General features: G+C 41.0%; 1 protein-coding gene across 6 annotated transcripts in view; it reads left to right on the top strand.

Moving 5' to 3' along the window:
* LOC124798404 (putative methyltransferase DDB_G0268948) overlaps positions 1–16966 on the top strand; it is a 132300-nt gene that overhangs the window by 43627 nt on the left and 71707 nt on the right. For all 6 annotated transcript variants that reach the window (XM_047261797.1, XM_047261795.1, XM_047261792.1 and 3 more), the window contains exon 2: positions 14570–14702. In XM_047261797.1, coding sequence (XP_047117753.1) covers positions 14592–14702 — 111 coding nt within the window. In that variant the 5' untranslated portion in view covers positions 14570–14591. The remainder of the gene's footprint in view (positions 1–14569; positions 14703–16966) is intronic.

Raw genomic sequence — 16966 nt, 5'->3', positions numbered from 1 at the left:
CCTTGTGCATGTGCCCCTGCCCTCGTCCCTCCTCACACACACACACACACACACACACACACACACACACATGCGCGATTGTGCGTGTTCACCTCCTGTGGCACAGAGTGTCTTGTTGTCTGTGCCACAGGTAGTGATTATGTGTCCATCTGTTCTAAATAATTACATATTTATAATACTCTCTCATATTGTGTTCTACTGCTTATTGTACTGTCTGTGTTGGTTGCTCACTTGAATGTGGATAAATGAACTTCTGTTCTTAGTGGTCACAGTATTGGTTGTGTCTACCATTACAACACAAGTGGGGACGAGTGTGATGTTTATTTCTGTGTGCTCATTGTATCTGGTTGTTTCATCGGTTCTCATGTCGATGGAGTAAGTGATCAAAACTCTCCTCAAGCAGCAGCAGGCTATCACAAATTTGTCAGCTACATTGGCTATGCACACTTCTAAGCTGTCAGCATAGCCGCCATCCTTTCCCCCTCTTATGATGAAGTGGCCAAAGACTGGGAGGCTTATGCGAAGGGGCTTCAGCTACGCTTCCTCACTTTTGGTGTTGCTGATACGAACATGCTTAAGGCTTTTTTCCTTCCTTGGATTTACCCTTGAGTTTACCAGTTTTTGTGCCAGCTATCTCTGCTCCAGGAATATGCATCATTTTGGTTTGACAAAATGTCTAAGTTGTAGTTCAGTTATTACCATAAGCACATGCATGTCATTGCACCATGTCCTGAGTCATACTGTTGTCATTAACAGCCCTTCCACACCTATTGGGCTTGGGCGGCTGAACTCCACAACCTCATTCGCAAATGTCAGTTTGTTACCAATGCCCATAATGATGCATATTGATTCCTCTACTGATGTTATGACCCTGACACCGTCATTCAGCTGGCTTCTGGCAAGGAGGTGCATCAACATTCACTAGAGTCGAGGAATGTATCTTTGGCTGAAGTGCTGAATATTGCTAAATCTTTTGAGGTATCTTGTGCTGCTGTTGATCAGATAGAGGCTTGGAGTGACACTGCTGCAGTGGCTCCTATTTCTGATTGGCAAGCATCACTTATTTCTTAGGGGGGGAAGGGGGGGGGGGGGAGTATGCCCTGACAGCCATACAAATGGGACCACCATGCCACACTGAACAGCAATGTGTCAAACAACAACAACAGCAGCAGCAGTGGTCCCATCTTGTCCATACTGTTTCATGCAACATGGCAGGGCCATGTGCCCTAAACACTGGGCAGCTTGAAACAACCATAGGAAAAAAAGGACACACAGCATCTGTGGGTCATTCTGAGCCTCCTTATGAGAACAAGGACAAGTCAACATGGATTTAGAAAATGTTGTCCTTGTGAAACACACTATCTATATAAACAATTTAGGAGACAATCTGAGCAGCCACCTTAATTTATTTGCAGATGATACTCTTGTTTATTGTCTAGTAAAGTCATCAGAAGATCAAAACAAATTACTAAACAATTTAGAAAAGATATCTGTGTGGTGCAAAAATCAGCCATTGACCCTAAATAATGAGAAGTGTGAGATCACCCACATGAGTGCTAAAAGGAATCTGTTAAACTTCAGTTACACGATTAATCAGTCAAATGTAAAGGCCATTAATTCAACTAAATACCTAGAAATTACAATTACAAACAACTTAAGTTGGAAAGAACACACAGAAAATGTTGGAGGAAGATAAACCAATGACTGCATTTTATTGGCAGTACACTTCGAAGATACAACAGGTCTACTAAAGACACTACCTACACTACGCTACTCTTTTGGAGTACAGCTGCGCGGTGTGGAATCCTTACCAGATAGGATTAATGCAGTACATCGAGAAAGTTCAAAGAAGAGCAACATGTTTTGTATTGTCAAGAAACAGTGGAGAGAGTGTCATTGACATGATGTGAGATTTGGATTGGGGATCATTAAAACAAAAGTGTTTTTTGCTGTGGTGGAATATTCTCACAAAATTTCAATCACCAACTTTCTCCTCTGAATGCAAAAATATTTTGTTAATACTGACCTAGACAGGGAGAAAATATCATCAGAATAAAATAAGGGAAATCAGAGCTCACACAGAAAGATATAGGTGTTCAATTTTTCTGCGCCTTGTTCAAAGTTGGAATAATAGAGTATTATTGTGAAGGTGGATCGATGAACCTTCTGCCAGGCAGTTAAGTGCAATTTGCAGAGTATCCATGTAGATGTATGTTTCCAGTGCTTATGAATAATAACAAACTGTTTATTGAAGTGTGAATGATGGACAAAGTGCTCAGACTGCAAATGGGCAGGTGTGCTGTTATGACATTGCGAAACTCACAAACTCATGTGGACTTGGGATCTCCGTCATTATCTCAATGTTTGATGAATTACATTGAGCAGCATACCTCAATGTTGGTACAATTTGTGGCTCTACCTATACTTCTGTGGTTTGTTCTTTGACTCTTCTGGCAGTGGATGATGCTGGCGGTGACAATTTGTTTAGTCTCGATGCTATCAATGCTTTTGGTTTTCCGTTGCAGAAGTGGTGCAACTTGTTTCCAACAGGGTATTTTACCAGCAATTAGATTCTCTCTGTTTTGAGTTCTTGTGTCTCTTTTTCGGATGGATTAGGTTGTGCTACTAATTTTATGGTCCATATTACCTTGAAACCTACAGTGTGGTCGCACTTTTTCTGTACGTGCCCTATTCCAGTGGCTTTGCATGTTTAAGTGAAATCCAGATTGGGCATGTTGACAGCCTATTACATCAAGTGAGTTCTCTACACCCCTCATGATTGTTAAAAAGCCAAATCATCAGCTTCACCTCTGTGGTGGCTTTAAAGTTTCCATTAATGCTCAGTCTATCACTAATACCTACTCTTTGCTCTGTCAGGACAATAAATTGGCCAAACTCACCAAGGGTGAGTTTTTTTCTCTAAAATTGATTTATCTGGAGCCTGTTTGCAAGTTCCACTGGATGAGAACTCTAAACAGCTCCTTGTGATTAACACGCCGTTCACATTTTACCAATATCAGTGCCTCCTATTTGGTGTGACTAGTACCCCTGCATTGTTTCAGCATTTTATGGAACAATTGACAATGTCTCTTCTGAGATACACAACTATCTCAGTGACATCGTCATGATGGATGCATCCTTGGAAGAGCATGTACTCAACTTACGCTCCTTGTTCACGGTCTTAAATACTGCAGGGTTGAACTGCCACTTAGACAAGTCTCACTTTTTTCAACCATCCATTGTGTATTTGTGGTTTGACATTTCTTGGGGTGGTATAAAATCCTTAAGTCATTATGTTGCCACTGTCACAACTCTGCTTCTCCCTTCCAATGTGAAAGAACTTAAGCATTTTTGGGAAAATTGCCAACTATCACAAAACTGTTCTGGATGTGGCCATGTTGGCCCATCCTCTCCACAAATAACTCCATAAGAATTTTTCTTTTCAGTGGATGCTGCCCTGCGAGTGTATGTTTATGTTTTCGAAAATTAAATTACATAGTTATCCTTGTCTGACCACCTTCCATCCTGGCCGCCACCTGATCCTGGCTTCAGACAGCTCTCAGTATGGACCTGGAGCTGTTCTTGCACATCACTATGAGGATGGTTCCATACATCCAGTAGCTTACTTGTCAAAAATGCTCAACTACAGGCAACAGCACTACTCTCAAGCTGAAAAGGAAGGACTTGCCATCATCTGCACCACAAAAAGTTCCATGTATTCTTGTAAGGGTCTAAGTCCCACCTTTATATGGACCACAAGCCGCTGGTTTCATTGTTTAAATCATCTGCTTCATTGACCAACAAGGCAGCACATCCCCTCCCACTGGGCCTTGTTTCTGTTTCATTAAACTATAAAATACATTTTTGGTCTTCCACACAGCTTGCCAATGCTGTTGTGACTTCTGATGGGGCTGGATCCTACATTTGATCAGGATTTGTTCCTTGATTTCCACTTAGATATTGAGGTGCAACATACAGTGGAAGGGCTTCCTATTATGGGCTTACGAATCAGAGCTGCTGTTGTTGCCGATCCATTTTGGCACCAAGTTGTTCACTTAGTTCAGCATTGTTGGCCAGACAGGCCTCTAGGCAGGGCTTCTGATCCTTAATATAACTATTTTTCCCTCTATCATCATCTTTCATTATTTGATGGTGTTGCTGTCTTAGCTATGGACAGGCTGTCGCTCAAGGTTGTGATCCTGACCGCCATAGGGCGCGATATGCTTCAGCTCCTACATCTACGACATTTGGGGGCAGCGGCGGTCTCTCGTGCCAAGTCATTGGCCTGTCAACACATGTCTTGGCCCAGCATTTGCATTGACATTGTGCCTCTTGTCGTGGCCTGCTCTCAGTGTGCTACACAACGAATGATGTCTTGGGTGACACTCTATCCTTGGCCTGCACCACATCATCAATGGAAACTCATCTGTGTTGATCTGTGAGACCCGTCCTAAATTTTTACGGGTTGTTTGTTGTTGATGCTTTCTTGAAATTTCCATACGTTATCAACTGCCCTTCTACATCAACTGTGACAACAGTTTGTGCCCTCTGAAATTTTTTCTATTGAAGGACTGCCTAATACGTAGTGATGGATAAAAATCCTTAGTTTGTGCCTCAGACCTTCCTTGATTTCTGCGCCTGTCAAGGCATTTGCCACATAACTGCTCCTCCTTTCCACCCCAAATCTAATAGCAAGGTGGAACAGCTCATCTGCACATTCAAGGTTCAGATGAAGAAATACGTTGCGGACTCTTCCACAGACAATGCCTTGACATGGTTCTTTATTTGCTACAGGTTTACACTGGTGGTGAGGATCCGAGTCCAGCTGAGATGCTCCATGGTTGACAACCCTATAACCTCACGCAACTGCTCATGCTGCCCTCCAACGTCTGTCAGCACAGCCCTAGTTGCAGTTTGCTCCTCTTTCTGTGATCTGGGCTTGGGGGCTTAGCCACTGACCAAAGTAGATTTCGGTCACATTCCACAGCTTCCGTGGTAGCCGCCTCTGTATAGTGTGCACCAGTGAGGGGTGATGGTGCACCATCATGATCAGCCACCATGATCATGCCTGCCTTTTCCCTCAGTGTCTGTCCTGGCCTCACAGGCCATCCATGTTACAGGGGCAGACCCATCCTCCTTGTGCAAGTGTCCACTTCTTGCTTCTTCTCCAGGGTCCAGCACCCCAACACATACTGCCAGCCATTCCTGGGATGCTTTGCTGCGACCTGCATTTTCACTGCCATTTGGGCCAGAACTGTCAGTTCCGTTGGTAACAGTGTCATCAATGCCACCACTCATGTGGTCGGCACCACGACCATCGGTGCAGTTCCACCACATTGAGGAGCCAGATGTCGAAGTGCTGTCAGTGCCCTTATTGCTAGTCCTCCCTTATGGTACTTTGCAGAGGACAGCCATCACATTTGTCTTTGGATGCACCACTTCCGCCCCTGTTCACCAATTCAGGCCCAGAATCTCCTTTTGCTGCCTCTCTCATACCACCTGTGACACCCACTGCAGAGGCCCTGGTGCCCACATTGGCATAGCAACTTGCCCTATATAGGGAGGGGTGCTGTAGCCCTGTATGCAACATCTGGATACGTGCCACAGCCCCAGGCTGGTGACGTGCCACATTTCAAATAGTCTGCCAACAGCAGCTGCAGGGGCCGGACACCAGAAGCTGCCTGCAGTGGGTCACAAGACTAGTGTGCACAGTGTGACACATGCCACACCACCTACCAGAGCTGTCCTCTACATAAACACAGCACATTTGGTGCTCCATCTCAGATTGTGTTTTACTGCCTATTGCACAGTTTGTGTGTTGGTTGTTTACGTGAATGTGAATAAATAAACTTTTGTTCTTATTGGCCGAACTATTGGTTTTGTGTAGCATTATGAACTTGCGTTGTTTCAGCTTTTAAATTTATATTACTTAACTAAAATTTCATAGTTTCTCCTTTTAGTTAGCTGTTAGCAGCAATTACTATGCTTAGGTTGCTAAATTTCTTCTAAGCATCATCACAGTGTGTATATATCTGAAGATGCTTGGAAATTATTCCACAAAAGCATACTTACAATTTTCAAAAAGCAGTACGAAGTAAGAACCTAGACACATTCTTCAATTCCCCATGTATCAGTTTAGTAGGGTCTGGGAAGACAAAATTAGACTAATATGAGCAAGCAGAGAGGCATTTAAGCTATCATTTTTAATGCACTCCATACCTAGTTTGAATGGGAAGAATCCCTAACATATGGTACTGTGCTAAGTACCCTCTGCCATGCAGAGTATGTATGTAGATGTAGATATCAAGGCAGGTAATATGCAGAAGCAAAGCAAAATCAAATGAAAAGGGGCCATATGGCCATATCCTTGAAGATTTTCAGTATGTTATATAGTGCAGAAAGAAAAGGAGCTGTAATAATGTAGCCTAGAGGGGCACACTTCCAAGGTGAGGCATTTCGCACCCAGGAAAGCCCATTTGCAACCGTCCCATTGTGTGGGATACCAGTGCAGTGCTGCAATCTGCATGTGGATAGAGAACCCAAAACTTCTTGCACTCAATAATTAAATCAATAGCAGAGTTGCATATTAACTGTACGTAATGCTGACCTTCTTATACTCTGTACAGACACAGTCCCACAGTGTATCTAAGTTCTGGGGACATGTTTTACATTGTGTGCACTTGTAGGTAAACAGCATACATAAGGATTCCTTGTAGGAGCACTGTTCCACAAAAAATGATGAATGGGAGAAAGAAAAATGTGATGAGCATAAAACTACAAATTCAACTCTGACTGAAGAAATTTGGAACCAAAAACTAAAGAAGTTGGTACTACACTAGAAGAAAGCAGGAAAACATTTGATCTTTTTTGTATACAACACTCGATGTCTATTTCCACATAACTCGTAGTATAATCTCATGAAGTTAATGTGACAATGAAGAAACCCTAACACAATCTAAGTCCCAGTACCAGTCTAGTTCAGGGGATATAGGGAAAATCTGAAGGGCAAAGAAACAATCACAGGCCTGAGGATCAATAATGTATTTTCAGTATCTGTATCCAGCAAACCAGAGGAGGGGGAAGGTGGGTTCTGAAGTGTCCTAATCAATAGGGATAGGTTTAGGGACAAATAATAAAATATACTGTGTGATAAAATGGGTGTAGAGTTCCTATTCAGTTAGTTATTTGCATGTTCCATGAGTCATAATGGTGAAGTCTCACTATGAGGTGGAAAGAGTCAGTTTTACAATTATAGAATACTTTATCAGCGAAAAATATGACAACCGGCTGATCAGTTAAATGGTTCCCTATACATATAGTGATTTATATTTCATGATGTTCAAGGTTGTGTTTAAAGTTAATTATGTTATTTACTAGTTTTTTCCCCAGCTGCTTCACCCGCATATGTGTTTGACACATATATTGAACACACCACCTCTTCCCTACTCTATGTCTACTTCTTCCTCCCCATTCACCTCATTCTCCCTCCTGTCTATCCACCCTCCCCACTCTCGCTGTCTCTTCATCTCTTTCTCCTCCTCCTCATCCTCCACCTCTCTTTGTCCATTTACTCCTACCCCTCTCTCTTTCTATCTCTGCCTCCCCCTCTTTCTGTTCCATACATCAACTTCCCTCAACATCTTCTGCCTGCTTCATACATCTCATCTTCCCCTTTCTCTGTCCATTTCCTCTTCTTCCTCACTCTGTACACCTTGTCTATCCATCTCAACCTACCCCTGACCGTGCTCCTTGGCATGTATAGCTCCTGCAGTACAGTTCGATAAAGCATGTCGATACTACTTCCACAACATGCCTGTCATGAAGGGCAGGCTACACACTAGGGCCTTGAAAATAATTTGCCCCCAATGTATATGTCACCATGCAAAGCAGGTTGATAAAGCAGGCCAATACTAGACCAACACAACACACCTTTCATGCGAGGCAGCACACATGTCGAGGCTCTAAAAGTTTTTCTTGCCCCTGACATGTAGGCTGCCCCACAGTGCACATTAATTTGCATATCAGTGCTGTTCCCATACAACATGATTTTCATGCTGGGCAGCCTATCTATACATCAGAGACTGGGGAAAAATATGTTTTTGTCCATATTTCCAATCCTATTAGAGCTAGGAGGTTATAAACCGTAAAGTGCTGATACTCATTATGCCTGCCGTTTCTTTGTCACATATGGTTTAAATTAATCCCAGGGTTTTGGAGGAGACCATGGACACACACACACACACACACACACACACACACACACTGTACTTTATATATGTATAACAGATCAAATTCTATAAATTCTGTACATCACTAAATATGTGATAGAGTTTTGTGGCTGAATACTTCCTCTTTTCTGTGCCACACTATGGCTGAGTGACAGGAGGTGCAAATAATTTCTCCAGTAACATGTTGGGCAATTCAGCTGCTTCCATGTGCTCTTCATGCTGTAGCTAGATGACTGCAGTTTTTCAGATGTGTGTGGTGGAGATACATTGTCGTATGTATGTAGATACCTGTTGCCACCCTTACTGTGTGTTATCTGTGTGGAGTAGTCATAAAGTTTTAATTTCTTCCTGGAGAAAATAAAATTGTGTAGTTAATTTTTCGCTTTCTTGCAAATAAATGTCTGCATTTCTGATACTCATTGACATCCCCTTGCCACAGTACCGTAGCACGCCACTAGAGGAGCCGAAACAAAATTATGCAGTCCATTTCCACTTTATTAAGATGGATGTAGAGAAGGGCTGTACCATTGTATTTTATCTCCTCAAGTGAAATACTACAGTACTGTGGTGTACGGATTTCTGTTTCACAACAGCAGACATGTACATTTGTAGTTAACACAGAGTGGGGAGGGGGGGGGGGATAAAAATGTAACTGAAATGAATAATAAGACACCAAAGTCATTCTGTCCATGTGGGTGGCCACTGCCAAACTGTGGCCAAAAGACAGCTGGATCATTCAGATACTGGACATACTGCCCATCGTAATATGCTTCATTTTAATGACTGCTTTACAGCCTGTGCCATCTGGATTCATTCCACCAACACCAGCTTTTCTGAACGGTGCAGGTGCATGCTCTCTCTACGACCTATCCTTCATTACCATAACACCCATTGCCTTAACTTTTGCTAGCCCCTGCCCTACATCTACCTATCCCCTTCCCTGTTCCCATTCCAGTACTACCCACACCTTCTATCCCACCAATGCACCTACATAGTTCTTTCTCCTCCTCTACTTCTCCCCTCTTGCTTTCACCCTCCTCTCCCAACCCCAACCCCTCTCAGAAAAGCCTCCCGATGCTGAACCTAACAGCCCTTTCCTGTCCCCATCATGTCCCAGCTCTCTTTCACAGACAGCAGTAGTACGTTCACCCACCCCTACCCTCCCTACCTATCCCAGATCTCTTCCTTATCCCTATTACTCACCCCAGCTAGATTGCTGCTCACATCAGATGAAGTTGCAGTTTGGCCCTAGTGCTTGCTGGAGACAGTGGCTGTGTGTGTGTGTGTGTGTGTGTGTATTTCCTACTTCGGAAGAAGTACTTTGTTCAAAAGCTTCTATATTTTAGCTCCCTTTTCCATTGTGCCTGTCTGTGATGTCTCTTCTATGTGATGAATAGAAATCTATTCTTTCCATATTGTTGTTATTCCATCCTGGACTTTCCATTGTTTGAGTACTTCATTCTAAAAGTTTCTTTCACAATAAAATACATGTTATTGGAAAATATTAAGTCCAAGATCTTAAACAGATAATACATATCTACTTTCATCTCTGTGAGCTCAACTTCTCCTTAGTATGAGAGGAAGTAGGCTCAAGTTTTTCACACATATGAAAGGAGAGAAAGGGGAACCACAATAGATATACTAGAGTCACAGCAGTATCTCCATGGCCTTTATGTCAGCAAAAAGTTTGTAAATATTTGTGTTCAAGTGCACATGTGCAATGCACGCAATTGTATTTAGTATGTACAGTGCATACTGGTAATGGTGAGATACAGAGGGTGGACAAAAGTATCAAGACACCAAAAACACAACACGTTACCACACCTTAAATGGTGTAGGAAAAGTGTTGGTGATCAAAACAGCTTCCAATTGCCCCAGAATGGATAAATATAGGTCTTGGGTGTTTTTTAAGGGAATCTTATACCGTTATTCCTGTAAAACAGTGGCATGTTTCAGTAACAATGATGGGTGTGGATAGTGACAACCTACGCTTCTCTCCAAAATAGATCACAAATGCTCAGTAATACTGAGATCTGGTGACTGTGGTGGTGAGGGGTGATGTGACAATTCAGGCTTGTGTTCACAAAAACAGTCCTGGATGGTGCTTGCGAACAGGGTCACTGTAGTTTTGAAACATAGAATCACCATTGGAAAACAAATATTGTATCGGGGCTGGACTTGATCAGTCAAACTGGTCACATAATTGTTGGCAGTAATTTGACCTTGCAGAGTAACCATGGGGCCCATGGAATACCATGATACGGCTGCCCAGATCTTAGCTGAACTCCCAGCATGTTCCACTCTTGGCAGCAAGCAGGCTGAATTGTAGACTTTGGACAGCATATGCCAGGCATAAAATCAACCACAAGTTAGAAACAGAGTGGAATAAGACTCATCCATCCAAATGAATTTACTCCATTTCTCCATAGTCTACATTTTATGGCTTCTACACCATATTTCCTGATATGGGCATTTGCATCATTGATGTGTGGTTTTGGAATCCCAGCTCATCCTGCAATCCGCAGCTTGTGATGCTCCCTTCATGTTGTTTTGGTGCTGACAGTATTCATGCCTGCAACATTCAGTGAATTTTGCAGCTGTTGCCTTTAATTTTTTGTCACAATCGTCTTCAATCACCATCAGTCGTGATCACTCAACACACACTTTTGTCTGTGTTGACACTTATCGTAAGATATTTTCCCTCTTGCCCTGTATAGCAGTATAATTCTTGAATATGGTACCTCCTGACCAGCAAACGCCTTGGCTATGAAAACATCTGCCATATGAACACCAGCAACTGGCCAAGTTCGAATCCAGTTAGCTCTGATGTACTGCACTCACAGCTACACAGAACACTATTCTGACTGTGACTGACACTTGCAGTGTACAGAGGGCATTGCACATGTGTCATTCTTGGTAAAATACGACAGTGCCACTTGCAGCCTTGGCTAGCACCCTCATTTGTCTTCAAGTATGCATTTTTCACATTGTTTCCTTTTTTTCTAACTTCTGTAGGAGTGAATAGATGACTAGTGTAACATTATTTCACCAGTATGAGCTTAATTGTCTATGTGTTTTTGTATATGAAAGACCATTGTGCACAATATATGAGTTGCTATTAAGCTAGACAAGTAAGTAAATATATGCCTATACCTGTATGTATGAATTAGTTAACACTTGTAATATGTAAAGAGGAAATTGATTTGCCTCTTGTCAGTTGAAGGAAATCTTTAGAAAGATGTAAATTTACTAACTTTCCAGTGTAGGGGCTTCACCTTGTCTTAGGAGAAAGTCATGATGGAAAAGATGATGATGATGAAGGTTAAGGATACAGAATGTGTCACCCAGGACAATTCCTTTTCGTCGTATATGCCACATGATTCTACCTCACAGTACAGTTCCTCTGAACTGTGCACATCAGAAGTTGCTTTATGACATAAGCTTGATTTTCATCACCCATGTAGCCTCAATTTTCAGTAATTTTAATGGTCTTGAAGTTCTCTGGTCTCTCATTGTTTCTTTTCCTTGTCTTTTCTTTATGGTTTTCTTTATTTATCAGTCCCTACCATGTTTCCTGTACTTAGGTTTTCTTCTCTTTGGCCCATTTATGAGATATTTTCTCTCATCTCTGACTTTCCTACTGCCCCTCTGCCAGAGTTTAAGACCTTAGCTCAGGTTTTGAAATCTCATTTGGTGCCAACACTTCCTTTTTCCCCTCTCATCAAGTCCAGTAAGTCACCCTTGTTCTGTGTTCCTGGTTGACTTTTCCTGTATACTTACAACTTGCTAATCTCTGTGCCTTCAACCTTTTCTTTTCATCAGCCAGAAGGATAAGGACCCACTTCCAAATGCTAGCAACTTTATGTCTATTGTTTGTTTTCATCTGTTGAAGCTTAGTGAGTAGATATTCTGTATCTACGTTATAAATATTTCCAGTTTGTTGTTCTCTTTCTTAGTTAACTTTTAATGATGTTATCTCTCTGTATTAAATTAATATTTTCAGTACCATAATAAAAATGATCTGCGGATGAATAAACAACCAACTTTTAAAATATTTTTGTGCATGTCAAATTCGATTAAATATTTATTGAAATATATCTGAACCATAATTACTTACTTGTTATATTTCTGTATTTATCCATTATATTAGGTGTACAATTTTTTTTATGTGAATATACAAACCTAAATCATGTTGTAAGACTGTACAATTATTATGGGCAAATAAAGATGGTGATGATTATTAGTATTAGTGTCATTATACACGTAAGTGCAGGCTATCTGGACAGTGTTTTTCATTTGCAGAGGCAGGGAAAAGAGGTTACATTTTAATGTGTACCAGAGTGTGTGGAATTCAGAGAAATAAGACCACATATGTAAAAGCAAGGGGAAAGTGGATAACAGATGTGGTGGTCTGTCCTGCTTCATTTTTCTCCTCCCTTTTGAGGCACAGTATTGTAGATCACTGAGAGTAAGAGTGGTTGAAGCAGGACAAGAAGTTGTCATCAGTTATGCCAATAACTGGCTGTAAAATTTCTCATTTCAACCATTGAGATCAGACAAGGCAATTCTAATGTGCATCCAAATACATTACAGCCCTGTGATGCATGAGTTCCTTCTCTGTTCCGAGGGCGTACCAATGGCTTTAATTGATTTACCATGTAATATTCCTTCTATTTTAGGTGACAGTGATACAAATGTGATGAGTTTCTGTGCTGTCTCTGAGCTTTTATCTAAATTGCAGTAATGGAAAATCTGGAGCGGAGTATAATATCCAAATGAGGATGGATTGCTACTCACCAAATAGAGGAGGTGATGAGCAGTAGACAGGCAGGAAGGAGGAAAGGTTGCTTATTTTTGAGGGAAAGGTCTTGATCATAACTAAGAAATGTAATTCACACTCACACAGAGTCATTATTGTGTCTCAGTGTTGCCAACACTGAAGAATATCAAGTGTGGTGACACAATGATAAGAAACTGGACTTGAGTTCAGGAGGAAGGCAATTGAAATCCAAATCTGTGCACCAAAATTTAAATTTTGTGTTGTTTCCCTAAATACAAGCTTGAGCTCCACTTGTAATCTTCCTTCCTTCATTATCATAAGAGATTGTAGTGTGTTCTCAGTGTGGCTCATCCATTTGCTATGCTGTTGATCATGCAGAAAGATATTTCTGATTGTTACTTTAGTGTTTTCTATCTGTGTATTAACATTGTAACTACATTTTTAAGAAAGTGACTGAGTTAGTAGTTTCAGTGTTTAGGATAAATATGTTTCTGAATGTGAGACCGACAGAGAAGGATGGGTGGGCTTTTGACCAAGACTTTATCCTATCAGTTTCTGCACTTTAAAATTTTTTAACCACATTCATCGTGGAATTATTAGCAGAGGGTTAATAACTGCCCTGTTGAGCCAACAAAGACCACCAGCACCACTATCACCTCAAGCAATTTTTAGGTGGTACAGTAAGTCCACTGAATCCCTTCCCTGGCCATTTTATGATCACAAGCCATCAGATCTGTAATATCCCATGAGTAATCCAGTATGCTAACCATAATACTGTGACTGTGGTCATCATATTATGTGAATGTTTAGGGAGGTTTTGTGGGAGAAAAACAAAGAAATAAACAAAGAAAAGGTGGCAAAGTTGTCGAGGGAAGCAGGGAATGCAGGAAAACAAAGGAGAGAAAAAAGCAAGGGAAATAATAATCATTGTGAGTATGCTAAAATCTGTAAACTTATTTTAGATGCCCTATGTCAGAAGAAGAATGTTTTACTGATGCTGTGAACATTTGTTAATGCCCTGTCATTGTCTTTAGTACATAGGCATCAAGTTCAACTATTAACCTAGTTCTGAGACAGCAAGGTTACAGAGTAGGTAAGATATCAGGCTCTGTTCAGTCGTGTTTGCTTCACATTTTCCACCCCTGTCTCCACTCCCTCCTACAACAGCCTCCTCACGTCCATTCCTTCTGTGAATCAATTCAGGCAGATTCTGTGATAGATAGTTCCTTCATCAAGATTGTGGCACATTCCCTGCTCATTCTCTGTTTTTTGAGCTATTGCTCTGTCTCTTATCACCTCAATGTTAACAGAAAAACAATACAAGATTTGTGAGGCTGCATTGGTTATCAAAATTGCATATTGTTTTTTCTGTAGACATGGGTCAATTATGAGAGTAGCCTGTGTGTAAAATGATCATCAAATATTATCAAATAATTTTTTTATTTATCTGTTTTCTATTCTACCATTTACTTTTTATTTATGCATGTACAGTACCTATATATTTTTGAGATAAAACTGTAGAGAGTTAATATGATCAATTTATTTTCTTATTTCTCCACAGATTTGCAAGTTATTTTTGAGACATGAGTTATCAGTACTATGAAATCCCTGATCATGCTATTGTTTATAACAAATTCAGACCAAGCACACCAAAGGAAATAGCAGAAAAAATTGTTGATTATCTGAAACAAGAGGTAGGTATGATTGTGTTTGTTTGTATCTTTATCAGAATTCTATATATGCGTGTGTTTTTCTGTTTGCTTTTGTATAATCTGGGGGTGGAGGAGGCGGGAGAGAGAGAGAGAGAGAGAGAGAGAGAGAGAGAGAGAGAGAGAGAGAGAGAGAGAGAGAACAGCATAAATATCACTGTTGGAACAAATAACTGCTTCATGTGGAAGACTGTAATTAGTTGCTTAGACCATATTTCATTCTGAACCACTAGACAGTGGAACTGAGGGAGTAATACATGTAGCTACTGTGGGAGCAAAAGCAATTTAAAGAGACTGTAGGTGTGCCATCAGTCTGGCAGTGAGAAACTGTGTCCAACCTCATTAACAAAGTTCTTGGAGATGAAATATTGTGGCTTTGACATTGGCTTCAAGGTAGATCATAAAATAACATTACGAAGTTCTGTAAGCTTCATGGCATTATTGCCCCAACGATGACAGATTACCTCAAAAACAGAAAATACACAGTCATGTCAACAAACTGCATAACAGGAACAAATTATACACTTACCGGACAAAATACCAAATTAGACAATGTCAATTTCAAATACATGTAAATATGATAGTCACTTTGATGTCTGTGCCATCTGATCGCAATGGCATATTTATGGGACTGTCTGGCATTGGGAGTAATACTATGCTCTATCCGATCACCTTGATTTAGTTGAAAATGGTTTTCCCAAATTTGGTGATCATCATCCTCTTATCATTTAACATTTGGGGTATATTACATTTCTTGACATGTCTTTCCTAGTATAACACTGAACATCTCCTACATCATTATAAAATGATCCATTGACTAATTCATTGTTGTTGTTGTTGTGGTCTTGAATCCGAAGACTGGTTTGATGCAATTCTCAATGCTATTCTATCCTGTCCTAGCCTCTTCATCTCCAAGTAACTACTGCAACCTACATCCTCCTGAATCTGCTTACTGTATGGCTTTCTTCGTCTCCCTCTACATTTTTTACCCCCATGCGTCCTTCCAGTACTAAGTTGATGATCCCTTGATGTCTCAGAATGTGTCCTACCAACTAATCCCTTCTTCTAGTCAGGTTGTGCCATAAATTTCTTTTCTCCCCAATTCTATTCAGTACCTCCTCATTAGTTAGGTGATTACCAATCTAATCTTCTGCATTCTTCTGCAGCTCCACAGTTCAAAAGCCTCTATTCCTTTTTTGTCTATACTGTTTATTGTCCATGTTTCACTTCCATACATGGCTAAACTCCATACAAATACTTTCAGAAAAGACTTCGTGATACTTAAGTCTATACTTGATGTTAACAAATTTCTCTTCTTCAGAAACACTTTTCTTGGCATTGCCAATCTACATTTTGTATCCTCTCTATTTCAGCCATCATTAATTATTTTTCTGCTCAAGTAGCAAAACTCATCTTCTACTTTAAGTTTCTCATTCCCTAATCTGATTCTCTCAGCATCACCTGATTTAATTCAACTACATTCCATTGTTCTTATTTTGCTTTTGTTGATGTTCATCTTATATGCTCCTTTCAAGACACTGTCCATTCTGAGAATTCTCAACTTTTCATGGCATAATGAATAGTCCATTCTGTCCAGCTGTTCTTCCAAGTCATTTGCTGTCTCTGATAGAATTACAGTGTCATCGACAAACTTCAAAGTTTTAATTTCCTTTCCCTGGACCTTAATTACTACTTCGAATTTTTCTCTTGTTTCCTACTACTACTTTATTATATACTTTTGTGGCGGCATTCGTAGCGACAAACAATTCGCTGTAGAAGCGGCTTACGAAGTCACCGCCACACTTTTAATAGCGGGCCGACCAGTCCGCTGGAACAGTGAACAGAAAGATGAAAACCCAAACACTCTGATTAAATAAAAGTCGGTACTTATCTTTATTAACGAAGATACAGAAACACAGTAGTGAACTCTGTGTCTACAGAAATCTGTCTAGTTCGAGTCGGAGCGGCTAGGTCAGCGTCGGCTGACGACAAACAACAACTCTGCTGCGATGAACACACAACTGACTAGCAAGTACACAAGTCGGTGGCGAGTATCCAACTGAGCGGCGAATACAGAACTGTCCTAGCGCTCGCGACTCCAGCGCTTAAGAAACCAGAAGCCAGCGGTGGCGCGCGCAGACTTGCGGCGATTCGCTGTCTCGCTGGCGCTGCTTATGCGGACGGCGTCCGGACTTTGATGCTGCCAACCTTTTGGCAGCGGGCTCGGGTGGCATTACTGGCTAGGATAT

The sequence above is a fragment of the Schistocerca piceifrons genome, chromosome 5 (genome assembly GCF_021461385.2).
Source record: "Schistocerca piceifrons isolate TAMUIC-IGC-003096 chromosome 5, iqSchPice1.1, whole genome shotgun sequence".
Classification (NCBI taxonomy): Eukaryota; Metazoa; Arthropoda; class Insecta; order Orthoptera; family Acrididae; genus Schistocerca; species Schistocerca piceifrons.
The sequence above is the reverse complement of the archived record's forward strand: the minus strand, read 5'-3'. Positions and strand labels throughout refer to the sequence as shown.